Source organism: Myotis daubentonii, chromosome 13 (genome assembly GCF_963259705.1).
Source record: "Myotis daubentonii chromosome 13, mMyoDau2.1, whole genome shotgun sequence".
Taxonomy (NCBI): Eukaryota; Metazoa; Chordata; class Mammalia; order Chiroptera; family Vespertilionidae; genus Myotis; species Myotis daubentonii.
This window is the reverse complement of record NC_081852.1, coordinates 33,667,963-33,683,581: the sequence shown is the minus strand read 5'-3', so window position 1 is coordinate 33,683,581 and position 15,619 is coordinate 33,667,963. Positions and strand designations below refer to the sequence as shown.

The 15,619-nt window shown below is 34.9% G+C and overlaps 1 protein-coding gene across 2 annotated transcripts in view; it reads right to left on the bottom strand.

Annotated features, from left to right (window-relative positions):
- PCDH15 (protocadherin related 15) overlaps positions 1 to 15,619 on the bottom strand; it is a 681,342-nt gene that overhangs the window by 373,428 nt on the left and 292,295 nt on the right. For both annotated transcript variants that reach the window (XM_059662693.1, XM_059662692.1), the window contains exon 5: positions 11,409 to 11,564. In XM_059662693.1, the coding sequence (XP_059518676.1) occupies positions 11,409 to 11,564 (156 nt within the window). The remainder of the gene's footprint in view (positions 1 to 11,408; positions 11,565 to 15,619) is intronic.

The following is a 15,619-nucleotide window of genomic DNA, read 5'->3' as shown; positions in this document are numbered from 1 at the left end:
GTGTATCTTCTCTGGTTCTTATATAACTCACCAGCTTGGTTGCTGGAAACTTGATTTTCCAGTAGATGGTGCTGCCATCAAGTTTGTGGTTTTGCCCTTGCTCACAGCCCTTGGCCTGATTTTCTGAGCATATTCCCTGTTTACCAAAGAGCTCTCTCTCACCATTATACTGGTGAGTGCACACAAGAAGTTGGCCACAAAATGGGGGGTGGCGTGGGTTTAGCACTTGGAGTGTTAGAGTGTCCACAGATCCAGTTGGGGGGGGTCCTTGTATGGTGTCCTCCAAGTAGCCTGTGGGCTGGCTTCCTACTGGAGTTCTAAACAAAGTCAGCAGGTACCTCATCCATGTAGTGTCCTTTGAATTCTTACCTGCCTCTTTTCCAATCTCCTCCCTCTCCTGAGTCATGGAGGTGGAGGAAATTTGTTTCTCCCCATTGGATACAACTCAGCAGCATGTCACACAACTGGGCTAAACGAGGCAGCTGCTGACTGTTCTGTTCCCCTGCAGGAGAGGTCCTGCTAGCGTGGGAGGCACTGTACATACAGCCTTGGAAGGAGGATGGGCACTGATAAAGTTTGTCTTACCCTCTTCTTTAATGCATCCAAACTCCAAACTTGTATTATTTTGTTGTTGCTGTTGTTGCAAACGGAGTGCTGGAGTCTCTCTTCAGGCAGGCTGGACTTTAACAAAGTCTTTATCATCCATGGCTATCTGCCCAAGGTTTCCCAGGTTGCCCAGACCATTTCCCAGAAGATTTGGGACCAGTTTGCTGGCTTCTGTTGGTTCCATAGCCCCAATGAGATTGGCCTGATTGCCTGATGCATAGGTGGTTGGGACTACTTCCATGTCTCTTGGTGTATGCTGGCTCCCACAATCACCACAGAGGTACTTTGTGACCTTTTAATATTTTAATCCTCCCTGGAGGATATTTTTTTCATAATTTTTTTTTGAGAGTGGAAGGGCTGGATGCTTATTTTTATTCGCTAAAAGGGAGGATTTAAAGGAAGGATATCTTACACAATCATGATGCTAATGTCATTGTAGACCAACTTAATATTCAGAAAGCAAATGGTATGTTGTTCACTTTGAAGAAGACATTGAGAAGGATGAATGTTGGAAAGCACTTCATGAATCACAATATTGTGTTAAATATATATATATATATATATATATATATATATATATATATGCATGACACTGGCATTAATGACCTTGTATTTTATGACATATATAAATATATTTTGAATATTTCCTGGAGTCACATGTACTATATTTTTATAAAAACACATTGATAGAAATAATTTGGTAAAGTATATAATTTATGAATATCTAAAATAATCTTTACCTTATATTTGAAAACAATTTCTTCAGATAAATTTAATGGCTTTAAAGAGAAATTGTACTAGAGTCCACAAGAAAAGAGCATTTTTTTAAATAAAAGTACAACTAATATAGAACCAATTCACTGGGAAATAATTGATACAAAAGAGTAAAAAAACCTTTCCAAGACAAAGCTACCCTAAGGAATGATTTAAAATGCATTGGATGAGATTTTACTTTCTTACAAATTTCATCATAGTACAAGGGTTTTGTTTCTCTTCTCCATCTTCTAAAAAATGATAGAATCTCTAAAGAGTCACAGACATTATATAAGTTGAACTAGAATTCACTACATGAAACTTTTCATATATTAATGATTTCATGACAATGCTATCAATGGTAGCAGGTGCCCTATTTCTATTTTAGTAATAGATATTATTTAAAAAGACACATTATCTTTAGAGGATCAAATGCAATATCAGTCTACATTAGATTAGTACACGTTTATTTTTCAATCGCCAATATCTTTGTCTGATTTAGTGTATGCCAGAAGACATTTCATACCAATCACACTCTTAAGAAAAAGACACCCAACAAAAGATAACATTCTGTTATCAACTGGTGTCACTCCCCCAAGTTTAATGAGCAATGAGACATCAATGTTATGATCTTCTCTCACATTTGTGTAGCATGAATCCATATCTCTTGTGGGTGTTAATTTTAAGTGTCAACTTGACTGGGCCAAGGGATGCCCAGATATTTGACTAAACATTGTTCTGGATGTGTCTGTAAAGGTGTTTCTGGACAAGATTAACATTTAATCAGGAGCTTGAGTAGAGCAGAGTGCCCTCCCAAATATGAGAAGGCCTCGTCAATCTGTTGAAGGGCTGGATAGAACAAAAAGGCTGAGTAAGGAATGAATTCACTCTCACTGTCTGACTGTTTTTGAGCTGGGGTATCTGTCATTTCTTGACTTCAGACTTAAACTCAGGTGAGAACTTATACCATCCATTTTTATTGTTCTCAGACTTTGAACTGGGGCTACCCCATCAGCATGCCTGAGTTTCCAGCTTGCCCACTGGAGATCTTGGGATCTCTCAGCTTCCATAATTACATAAGCCAATTCCTTATAATATATATCCCTTGCTCTATCATCTATCTATCTATCTATCTATCTATCTATCTATCTATCATCTATATCTATGTATTAATTCTGTTTCTCTGAAGAACTGAATAATACATCCCTGATCCCATTTCTCTTCAGCAAACAAATAAAATTGAGTATTTGCTTCTGCAGAGGTAGGATTAGGTTTCCATGTTATCATTTATCAATGCCTATATACATACTATATGGCACTCTATGGAACAATTGCTACTATCACAAAAACAGTGGCTATACAATCTGTTAGTACTTCAATCACCCTCTGTGACCCTTTGATGATTACCCACAGTGCTTTCTTAGTAATCTATGCCTGGTATTGCCAATTCATTCCTAAACTCTAATATATGTAGTGCTGCAAAATAGCCATATTTAAAAATAATTAGCTATTCTCTTCTTCTTACCCCTACATTATTTTTCAGGGTCTTCTTAATTATACTGTATGGTCTAAAGATCAGCTTCCATATGATAATAATTTTTCCAAATTATAAGCCATTCATCCTATGACTATGATTCAGGTTTAACCTCCTCCTCTCAAAAGTCAACCCTATTGTTTCTAATATGCTTTAGAAATACTCATATATTTGATATGTTTGAAAGACAAGGGTTCCCCACAAATAAAATGGAGTGATATATTTGTAAACAGATAATGGTTAGTGGAATTTTGTTGAGAACTTAAGCTTTTTCTCACAATGATGAAATTACATTATCTCTGAATCTATAATTATTTATTGGTAACATACTATTGGTCAAATCATTATTTCTGTGGTCATTATATTGAGTATATATTAACTCACTAATATAATATTTATTTTATTCAAACATTTATCCAAATCAAATGTATCTTTGAAGTTTATCTTAAATCTTTCTATCATTGATAGCAAATAATACACATTTTTGAATTCACATTCAGTGGATGCTATCATGCAGTGAGTTATTAAAATCAAAGAGAAAAAATAGAAAATTACATGTTCTTCATGTGCCTTTACTACAAATAGTTTTTGCATCTGTGATTAAAATCTTCATTCCATGTCTATTATGGAAGTTATATAATTAATATTGAAAATCACTTCCTCTGAAGAAAGTATTAAAGGCAAACATAAGTATCTTCAAAATAAGAGAATAGCTTATTAGAGAGGGTGACAAATAACTCTACTCATCATTAGTAAAAGCTACAGAACAATTAGCTTTAGATTGAATATATAATATATGCAATAGCCCATTAAATTTGAAAAGTTTAGCCCTGGCTGGTTTGGCTCAGTGGTCAGAGTGTTGGAGTGTAGGGCCAAGAATGGAAGGATCAAGGTTTCAATTCCAAGACAAGGGAAAGTACCTCAGTTGCAGGTTTGATCAGCAGGGGTGCCTGCAGGAGCCAACCAGTCAATGTGTCTCTCTCACATCTCTCTCTTTCTTTCTCTCTCTCTCTCTCTCTTCTCCCTCTTTTCCCCTTCTCCCTCTCTTCCACAATCTCTCTAAAGATCAATGAAAAAAGTATCCTTGGGTGGGAGTTTTAAAAAAATAAAAGGTTAAATAATTAAATACTTAAATTCTTTAGGGCAGCTGAAACATTGGTTACATTTACATGTTTAAATTAGAAAAAAATATTTTATGTGTTTCTTTCCATTGCTTTATTCTTCGTCTCTTTTTTCTTCCCTTACTGTATATATCTTGCTTTCTAGAAAGAATGTGCAAATCCTTTGGAGGAGAAGAACTGGGACAAGTAAAAGGAACTAGGGCTTAGTCTTATTTCTTCTCTCAGAAGCTTTTGATGTTAGAGTAAATGCTAGTAGTGTCCATTCAAAGAAACTCTGAAGGCCCATTGATGTTTATTCCATGAATAGTTGGAGATATTCATCGAGTTTTTAATGCCATGGACTATATTTCTAAAAGATAATATTTAACTTGCATAAAAAGTCATCTAAATTATATATGAAATATATAATACAAATAAAATGTTTTTTAAAGTACTTAGCTATATATGGAATTTCATTGTAACACTTCATCATGAAGACCATCTGTGCTCTTCAATCTACCAGAATTACTTTGATAAGAACGGATTTCAAAACTGCATATTTTAAATGGAAGAAGATGATACAGTCATGATACATTGTGAAAGAATAACACAAAGCTAAAAAAGTTTGATCAGGAAAGTTTAAAGCTCAAATTGGATAGATTCAAAGATAATGGCTTTTCACCACTGAGGAAAGGTGAAGTTCTTAATGATATGCCACTAATTACTGCCTGCTTACAAATGTATTTTTTTCTTGCATTTCATTTGTGAAGATCCCCTTGATTTTTAAATACATCACTAGTTATAAAGTATAAGGCCAAAACCTGTACTAAGTACTTTAAAAAAGCATTATCATTTTTAATTCTTAATATAACCATGTAACATTATTTTTTGTTATTATACTTACTTTATAGTCAAGCAACTTTAGGCTAAGAGAGCTTCTGCTTGATGCCATGATTCTAATATTTGGTAGATAAAGACTGCAACACAGATTGTCTCAAGTGCTATGAAATATATTATTTCAGAAATTTCATAATTTACTAATAACAAACGTTTGAGAAGAGGGGAAACAAGAGGAAATAAATAGAACTTGACACATAAGGGAACCCAAGATATACAGATGATATGAAATTATGCAATTTGGATGATGGATTCCATAAAGATAAATTATGTTTAGCCCTAAGGAAAAATGCTTTTGAGATATTTTACAGAAAAACAAATAAATTCAACTTAGTTCTTGCCTGCATTTTAGAAAACTCATATTGAATAATAACTGCTGTTGCAAACAGGTTGGTTTTCAGCAAGCAAATTATTTCATAAATTCCCATACTCACTATGATTTCAGTATGCTAATCTTCTCATTAGTAACCAAACATTTATTGCCAGTGCATTTCATAATGCCTGAAAAAGCACCCACTAAATGAGCAAGGGGCAATAAAATAAAATGAAGAAAATATATACACCATAATAATTTGCATTGTCATCAATGGTTTTTCAACAGATCAATGTTTCATAAATCACTAAAAAAAAGTGTGAGTGAAACTATGATGAGAAACAAGATATTTACCAAGTCTTAAAGTCATTCCTCACCAAATAGTTTTAATTACTTATTAGTTATTAATTAAAAATAATTAGTAAGTAAAGTAGAAAAGAATAGGCAGACATTAACTTACTAAAGCAATAAAAAGCTAGCATTACTAGTAATGGAACACATTGACATTGTATGTTTCTCTTGCTATGTACTGGGAAGAATAGAGCATCAATCTTGTGGTATTCCTGAACAAAATCTATCATCATGTGGAAATATCAGGTAAACCCAAAATAAGAAATAATCTATAAACCATCCTACTCCTGGAAATTATTAAGGTTATTAAAGTCAAGAAAATATTAAGGAACTAAAATATTAGATAAAAAAAGAAAATCTGAATAAAATATTGATTCAAGTAAATAATGTTTCACTGTTGGTTCATTAGTTATTAAAAAACAATGTATCATACTAATGAAAGATATTAACAGCGGGGGAAATTGGATGAGGGATATATGGGTATTCCATTACTTTTATTAAATATTATTTATATACAAATAGCTCTGATATAGTTTAAATAAATAATAAAAATATAATCATTCAATTTCATGAATCACTTTCATTATTACAAAGTCTAAGCTTTGAACATATTATTTATTATAAGAAGCATATTTCTAAAGACAAATATTTATCCACTTATATTACATTTAGTTTTTATAAATATATAAACATTTGAACTAACACTTAGTCAAAAAATCAAATAAGGTAGACTTAGAGTTTGCATGTGTGTGTACATGTGCATGCACATGTGTGTGTGTGTGTGTGTGTGTGTGTGTGTGTGTATAAGGGAAGAAAGAGAAAACAAGAGAGAGATTCTCATACATTTCTATGGTTTAATTTGAATGAAATTCAGCTTCTGGTTCCTGCTTATTGAGAGCATCATTAAAATGTTTTAAATCATTCCATTAAACCTTAAAAAAACTAAAATATTTTAGAATCCAATTTTTAAAAATTAATGAGCACATTAATCTAATGAGTATTGTTGAAGGACATTATCATGCCATGTTAAGAGAACTAAGTATAACAGCACTTGAAGTAGGGTAAAATAAATATGTTAATTAAACATGCATATGATATCAGCTAATATATCAGCTAATATTAAATACCTTCTATGTTATGCTGGCTATTACAACTATTACACATGTAGGTGAGCAAGATGTTCATTTTGAGAGAGAGTCTTAAATTACCCAGAGAAAAATACTTGCAATATCTTATGTCTTGTTCACAAACAAGGAATTATAAACCTCATTATAGTCCTTGCTCAGCATTTAGATATAAGCATTAGAATTTTTGACATACTAATAGAAGAACATGCTTACAAAGGCTGTAAAAGACTAATATTTCATGCCTTCATAAAAGCACTGATTGTAATTATAATATTATGATACAATATTTTAAGTTTAAACCCTGATATTTATTTTTAAATCAGTTACATGAAAATGGTTGTAATTTAGTTAATAGGGTGTCTATCAATGAGCAATGAAGGGATGATTGAACCAAAAATGTAGGTTTTACTCCCAACTTTGTGACCAGTTTAATGTGTAATGTAGCCAATCAGGGCTCAGTGTTCTCATAGTGAACAAGGAAAGTGACTAATCAGGACTTTAATTTTGGAAACTTCTTTTATACATCTGTTATAATGACTTTATACCTGTCTTATGGATTTTAATGAAGTGTAAAATATTTTGACACCAACAATCTATTAAACCCTGAGTGATTAAAAAAATATACACACCATTTAGATCATTCTGCATTAACTGCATGCCTATACTAAAAGGTGACAGGCCCAGGTGGCATGGCTCAGTGGTTGAGCATCCACCTATGAATCAGGAGGTCACAGTTTGATTCCTGGTCAGGACACATGCCCAGGTTGTGGGCTCGATTCCCAGTGCGGGGCATACAGGAGGCAGCCAATTGGTGATTCTCTCTTATCATTGATGTTTCTGTCCCTCTCTCCCTCTCCCTTCCTCTCTGAAATCAATACAAATATATTTTTAAAATAAAACAAAATAAAAAGAGACAGCATAGAAAATAATTTGCAATCTTTCACAGAAGAGTAAAATGTATTTCATTTAAATTTATTTTAAAGGCAGCATTGTAGTTGGAGTATACACACATAAACGTACACGTATATACATATAAGTATATATAATGTCAGTGTATTTTTCCAATGGAAATACATATTCCTTCAAGCCAATGAAACTAAGAGAAGTACTACTATGGCAGAACTACTCAAATAAATAAAGGATTAGAAGAACAGTAAAATTTGTTTATTTCCTTGCAGTTATGTTTTTAGGTTTAAATAAACTTTTTATTTTTTTTTCAAGAAAATAGATATAAGATTATGAGCAAAATCCAAGGGGGATATAATTATCGAACTATGGAAAATATGACCACAGTACCAGTTAAATAGGATTATCTCAGTTGGCTATAGGGAAATGCATTGAGAGAAAACCATATATGGACAGCTTTGTAAAGAACCCTGGACCTATGCAGATAAAATGTTTGACTTTTCTATAAGTTTTGTCACTGTAATTGACATTTATCCACGTGCTGCAGGATTTTAGAGTTTGGAAAAACTGAAGATAAATGAATGTGAATATTTGGGGACAACTTTAGAAATAGGAAATAAAAATAAGTCTGAGTTAATCTTTAAAAGATGAATAAAACTTGTAGACTTGCAAGGTAAGGAGGATGCCATTCTAAGTAAAATTAACAGCGTGAGCAAAGCCCAAGAAGGGGAAATATTTTTGAGATTCGGAAATTATTCTGAAAGAAGTGAGGCTTTATCAGAAAGAATCTGAAGTTAAGAATACATTGACAAAGGTTGTATTATGGAAGGCCTTTAGTCAGTCAATGGAGATAGATGGCCTTTCCCCTGACAATAATTTGAAATTATACAATTTGTGAATAGGAGAGTGACATGATTAAAATAGTATTTGAGAAGGTTATTTTTCAGCAAGGTGCTGAAAAGTTTGGGTGGGGTAAGTGGAAGTAGTTAAATCACATTTTCACATTTAATACTTTGAACTTCAATTTGAATATTATATATTTATGTACAAAAATTAAATATGTGGATCCAGAAATAGTTTAAATATGGTACAAATGTAGATATTACATTTAGATCTGTGCCTAACGTAATTCACTTGAAAATAAGTTTATCCCCAAATAAAATTAACACTGAAATAAAGAAAGCAAAATTTCATTAAAATAGTATACTTCAGATGCTAAAATAATTAATTATGTAACCTGATTAATTACATTAATTAGCATCTATCTCTTTTAGTAGAAACCTGTTAAATCAAGATAACTCAAAAAGATTAAGCCTTGACTGATCAGTACCTTGTCTTGTTAAAACTTAAAAGAGGAATTTACAGTGTGTTTATTTTAAAGTAATACGGACTATAAAGTCTGATTGTGAAAAACATAATTTCTTAATTTTCTTATGAATAGAAGAATGCTGAGATAAATAGGATACATGCTAACAATTTCAAAAAGCTTGCAGGGGTTAAAGACCCAGTGCAGTGTAACTAATACCCTAATTACATTGATTTTGTCCTATAAAGTAGATACATATTTTTAAGGTTTAATGAGCATCTTGGAGGTAAAGAAGAACTGCTAAAATGTGGTTCCTTTTTCTGTTGTTGTTAAAGTACACATAATAGATGATATTAGAGCAATAATATTACTTTTTGAATATTTTTAATAATTTTTTCAGAATTTTCTTATAAGAATTTAGTTGTGACTTATCCTATCTAATAAAAGAGAAACATGGTAATTAGCGTACAACCGCTACCCTTCCCATTGGCTAATCAGGGCTATATGCAAATTAACTGCCAGCCAAGATGGCGGCCAGCGGCCAGGCAGCTTAAAGCGAACATGAGGCTTGCTTGCCTCACTGACGGAGGACTCCAATGTTCCCTCCCTGCCGCTGCCGGCCTCTGAGCTGCAACTCTAAGCAATATGTTACAAATATAGAAGCTAAACAAAACCCCAGAAACCTGCTTTAGTCCGCCGGGCTTCAGCCAGCAGGATCATAACATTGTTTCAAATACAGGAGGTAAACAAAGGCCAGAAACCTGCTTTCAGCAGCGGAGGCCTAAGAGCTGAAGCCAAACCTCAAAGCTAAAGCTGGCCCAGAATAAAAAAAAAAAAAAGGAGTGGTTGGGAGCTACAGTCACCCGCCAGCCTGAAAACAGCCCTCAGCCCCTCACCCAGACTGGCCAGGCACCCCACTGGGGACCCCCACCCTGAAGGGGGTGTGACCAGCTGCAAACAGCCATCATCCCCTCACCCAGACTGGCCAGGCACCCCAGTGGGGACCCCCACCCTGATCCAGGACAACCTTCAGGGAAAACCACCCGGCCCCCACACGTGCACCAGACCTCTACCCTATATAGTAGAAGGGTAATATGCCTCCCAGCACCGGGATCAGCATGACAGGGGGCAGCGCCCAAACCCCCTAATCGCCCTGCGGCTCTGTGTGTGCCAGGGGAAGGCACCCCAACCCTCTGATCAGCCTTGCTCTGTGCCTGATAGGGGGAGCTCCCCAAACCCCTGTTCGCCCTGCGGCTCTGTGTATGACAGGGTGCAGCGCCCCAACCCCCTGATGGCCCTGCTCTGTGGGTGATAGAGGGCAGGGCCCCAACCCCCACCCCACGGGCCCTGCTCTGTGTGTGATATGGTAGAGCCATAACCTCCCCATTGGCCCTGCTCTGAGTGTGACAGTGGCGGCGCCCCAACCCCCTGATCGGCCCTGCTCTGTGGATGACAGGGGGTGGTCCCCAACTCCCCTATCGTCCCTACTCTGTGAGTGATGGGGGGAGCTCCTCAACCCCCTGATCTGCCCTGCTCTGTGGGTGACAGGGGGCGGTCCCCAACTCCCCTATCGTCCCTACTCTGTGAGTGATGGGGGAGCTCCTCAACCCCCTGATCTGCCCTGCTCTGTGCGTGACAGGGTACGGAGCCCCAACCTCCCGATGGGCCCTGCTCTGTGCATGACAGGGGGTGGCGCCGAAACCTCCCCATCGACCCTGCCTTGAGTGTGACAGGGGGCAGTGCCCCAACCCCCAAATCGGCCCTGCTCTGAGCCTGACCAGGGGCTGCACCTAGGGATTGGGCCAGCCCTCTACCACCCGGGAGCAGGCCTAAGCCAGCAGGTCGTTATCTCCCGAGGGGTCCCAGACTGCGAGAGGGCACAGGCCGGGCTGAGGGACCCACCCTTCCCCCCCTGCCCCGAATGCACAAATTTTTGTGCACTGGGCCTCTAGTCTATATTATAAAAGGCCTGTGGCCCTAACACCCTAAGGACCAAAGACTGACACAGGTGGGTGGGGCTGAGAAATTTCACGTGCTGGGCTTCTAGTATTTAAGTATTTTGACTACACCAAAATGATTTTAAAATTGAGGAAAGATTTTAAATTGATAGAATCCTAAACAGACATTTTCTTCCAGTATTTAATTACTGCTAGCACTTCAGAGATACGAAAATAAATTAGTTCTTCTCCTTATAATGAAAATAAATAGCTTCTCTTGAGCATCAGTAGGCATACAGGTGAATTCAGGATAAAATTGTGCATAATGATCATGAGCATTAATACTTTGGTCATTACTATAAATAAATAAAAATTTTCCTGTAGCAAAGAAAATTCCTAAAATCATGTCAGAAGTTGTCCAGACCTTATTCCCTCTAAAGCCCTCTTCCTTAAGATATTTTCTTGATATTTCTAAATAGGTAAGCCTATTATTATAGAAGGCTCATTTAAAAACATTTATAGCATATTTAGTTATTTGTATAAAAAAGGACACAAAAAGAGAACATTTAGAAACCGACCTCATTCACAGTGGCATAGTAGCTTTCATGCTTGAATGTGGGTGAGTTGTCATTCCTGTCTCTCACCACGATTCGAACTTCATGGTAGATAACAGTGCCCACTTTTTTGTTGACACACTGGACTTGCACCACGATGGAGTGTATGTTCATTGGTGGCTGCAATGCAGAAATTGTACATTTAAAAAAAAACACCTATTATTATTGCTGTCAAAGCACTTATTTAATAAAATTTTCTATGCTTGTTCATTTTTACATGATAATAATCTACACAAATTGATCCAATTTATACTATTTTAAGAACAAGAGAAAATGGTCAAGATTACTTCATGTTCAATTTTGTGCCTCAAAACATAGTGTCTTAAATAGCATCATGCTCACAATTAGATGACTGGTGATAAATACAACCACAAAATTAATGCTGAGATTGGATGGGATAAATCAAATTTTGATATGAACTTCTAATTTATAAAAACGATATGTTGACGATAAAATTCTTGGGGAAGGAATATTTAACATTTGTGTCTATATTCTTGCTAACATATTATATGTTGATATCTGATAAAAATCAAAATGTAGCTACACAAGAGAATCCATTCACAATTCAATCAAACGTACTCATTTTGTACCTTTAAATGATTATTTTTCTAATCTTTCCACCTCTCTAAATATATATATTATACACATAACCATACACAGAATGAATATCATAACATATTTATAAATATAGATTTACTATAACATCTTGGTGTATACTACTATGAAACTACATTATGTAGTTTAAGAGTATTCACTCCACTTTAAGTCTATAGTGTAATTTGTCTAATTAAAAACTTATAATGAGATGTTTTATGTTGTCAGTTTTTATCATTATAAATGATACTTCAATAAACATTCTATACCTAAATATGTACTAAATTAATTAATTATTTCTATGATAAATTTGTTGAAGGAGAAAAGTGTCCTCAAAGGGGAACCCACTTACTTGGGTCCCAGAGCTTAGGGCTTGCAGAATTGGGTTGCACACCTGCATCTCTTTGATTCTAGAGTCAAAGGTTTAACACTAAAACAGGTATCTTTGTGATTTTAAAAATCTTTTCCAAGCTCATAAAATTCCCCCCCTAAATATATCATTTTCAGAATGACCTGTTCTTATAACATCTAAAGTACCATGTCTCCAGCATGATCACTCTTTTCTCCTTGTCCTTTCATTATTTATTTTTCTTTTTTTAAAAAAATATATTTTATTGATTTTTTACAGAGAGGAAGGGAGAGAGATAGAGAGTTAGAAACATCGATGAGAGAGAAACATCGATCAGCTGCCTCCTGCACATTTCCCACTGGGGATGTGCCCGCAATTCAGGTACATGCCCTTGACCGGAACCGAACCTGGGACCCTTCAGTCCGCAGGCCGACGCTCCATCCACCGAGCCAAACCGGTTTTGGCATTTATTTTTCTTTGTTGCATTTTTCATCCACCACTTGACATAGTACATATTTTACATATTTGTTTTAGTTGATCTCCCTACCCTAAACTAAAAGCTCTATAAAACCTGGAGTGCTGTTTCAATCCTGGCTACATCTCTCTACACAAGCACCAGCACTGTGCCTAGGAAAGATGACTGTATACCTTAGTCTACTTGGTTTTCAAACTTAGTTCTATAACTGTATGATCTAGATGCAAAATGAACATCAAGTTTATATGTCGACACTGTGAGTGGGCTGCTGGAAAAATAATACTTCATATTCATTAATCATATCAGATGCAGAGGTAGGTGGATTATAATAAGCACCATATTCTGGGTGAATAAGATGTGAAATCTGAACACTTTCAAGTATGAGTTAAAATTTGAGGGTGTTAAAGCTAAAAAATACAGTATTTGCTAGACATCTGAATGGTTGTTGTGAAATGAACTAGGATCTTTTAGTTTATTCATTGCAGTCCTAGAGAGCTGAAATAAGAATGATGAATAAAAAGTTTTACAAAGTATATGTTTTCAATGTAAGTAGTGGTTTTCTAGTAATCCATAATGGTGCAGAATAGAATAGACTATCCTATAAAACAAGCTCCGTCATTAAAATTTGCAAGCTTGAGGAGAACAAAAAGATTTTTTGATAAGACTAGGTCTTCGAAGTTTTCAGGAAATAATTTGAATTAGACGACCTCTTTACTACCGATTTTAAAGTGTTTGCTTTATTGGCCTGCATATTTCAATCGTAAAGTAAAAAACAATAAATACCTGTACTATTAGCCTTTGGCACACCGTTTGGAAGACAATCAGTTGAATCATGTTCTTCTAAGGTTATTTGTCTTCTAAATATTGCAAGAGAGACCTATAAAAACATTTCATCTCAACCTCTAATTCTATGAGTAGAAACACTAGGACAGAAAGGTCACAATCTCTGCAAGTAGAGGATCATGTGCATGCTGCACTGAGCCCACTTAGTCCTATAAGTGCCCATAAATTAGACATACCCAGGTCATCTGGAACTCTTGTCACTCTCAATTTCAGCTCCCTATGCAACTGTTAGTAGTATGGATAGAACTTAGCGTACAATAAATTTCAACCATAATGGATCATGTTGAAGCCAAGAATTCCCTGCAGCTAATATATAACACACATTGTAATCTCACATTGGAATAGATTCTATTCTGCTATTTAAGAAGGTCATAAATATATCAAGTGTAGTTCTACTAAGTCCATTAGTGAGAGTTTAGGGAATCCAAACTCCTTAGGAATGAGTTAGGGAAATGGTGGTTTATCTTTCATAACTGGTGGGAAAAAATAAGTCATGGCAATTTTATTTTCTCTAATTCTCTTAAGTTGCTTCATTCATTAAACAAAAAAGAAAAGAGTGTGTATAAATTTAGGGGGTAATTATTTAAAACAACTAAAATTTATACATTCATAGACATGCCAACTATTCTCCCAGTTTAAAAATGAATGTTTAACATAATACTTTGAATGTATATTTGCATATTTATATCTTTGTGTATAAGTTTTGATACACATAAAGTACAGGGATAATAGGTAACGACAGTTGATGGGGGTTATTTTTGAAAAGTACAGTTGAAGTAGAAAGTAAAGGAATAAAACTTTCTAACAAATATGTATGAACTTTGTAATTTGTAAAAAGACAAAAATAGAAAATGGTGTTTGGAGTTTTTCAGAAAACCACTTAGGATTCAACATGCACAGTGAAGTTTATTATAGTGAATTTATTGATATTATGGTATTGATTATAGCATACATCTTCAATCTAAGGGGAATTGAGTTTTTCTAGAAATGCTGTTATTTGATGGGCTAAATAATTTAGAGGGAAATAAGTTTTTAGCAAACCTGTATAAGAATTGATTTTATTTCTCATAAGGCAAAGGCAAAATGTATTCAATTCTCACAGGAATAAAAGGTTTTTGTCAAGATTTTTCTTTCTATGTATTTACTATCTTCACAAAATGAAAAATCTTATTGAAATTTTAAATTACTCACTATTTTAAAGCCTCTATTGACTTGAGCTTTCTTTTTGATATGTTTACCACCAGGTTTATATTATTTTACAATTAAATGAAACTAATTTCCAGTTGTGATTAGATACAACTTTTCCAGCAGCAATAATCTATACTACACACATACCAGATGGACACTGGGTTGAGAATTTTTAGAAAAAAGCATTTACATTTTGATTTAAAAGAAAAATAAAAGCCCTGAAAGCAGCAGAAAGATAAATTCACAATTCAAAAAAAAAAAAAAGGTAATACAGGACAAAGTGAAATGTATTGAAATAAGAGGTTAAATTAAGATTTATTTTCCCCAAATTCACATGAATATTACTTCCTGTTATGAAAAAGATGGAAGGTATCTAAAATAGAAAATCATTAAGACTACAGCAAGTCATGGCTGATATGGTTCAGTGGTTGAGCGTCTACCTATGAACCAGGAGGTCATGGTTAGATTCAGGTCAGGGCACATGCCCAGGTTGTGGGCATGCAGGAAGCAGCTGATCAATGATTCTCTCATAGCTGATGTTTCTATCTTTCCCTCTCCCTTCCTCTCTGAAATATATATATATATAAAGTTACTCCAGCATGATATGATATAAAAGTTCACATATGGTAAATAATCATTCCTTCTCTTAGTTCTGTTTGGAAATAATAATTTAAAGATATTAGATTCTCTAACAATTTGATAATTAAAAAAAAAGAAGATTATTTA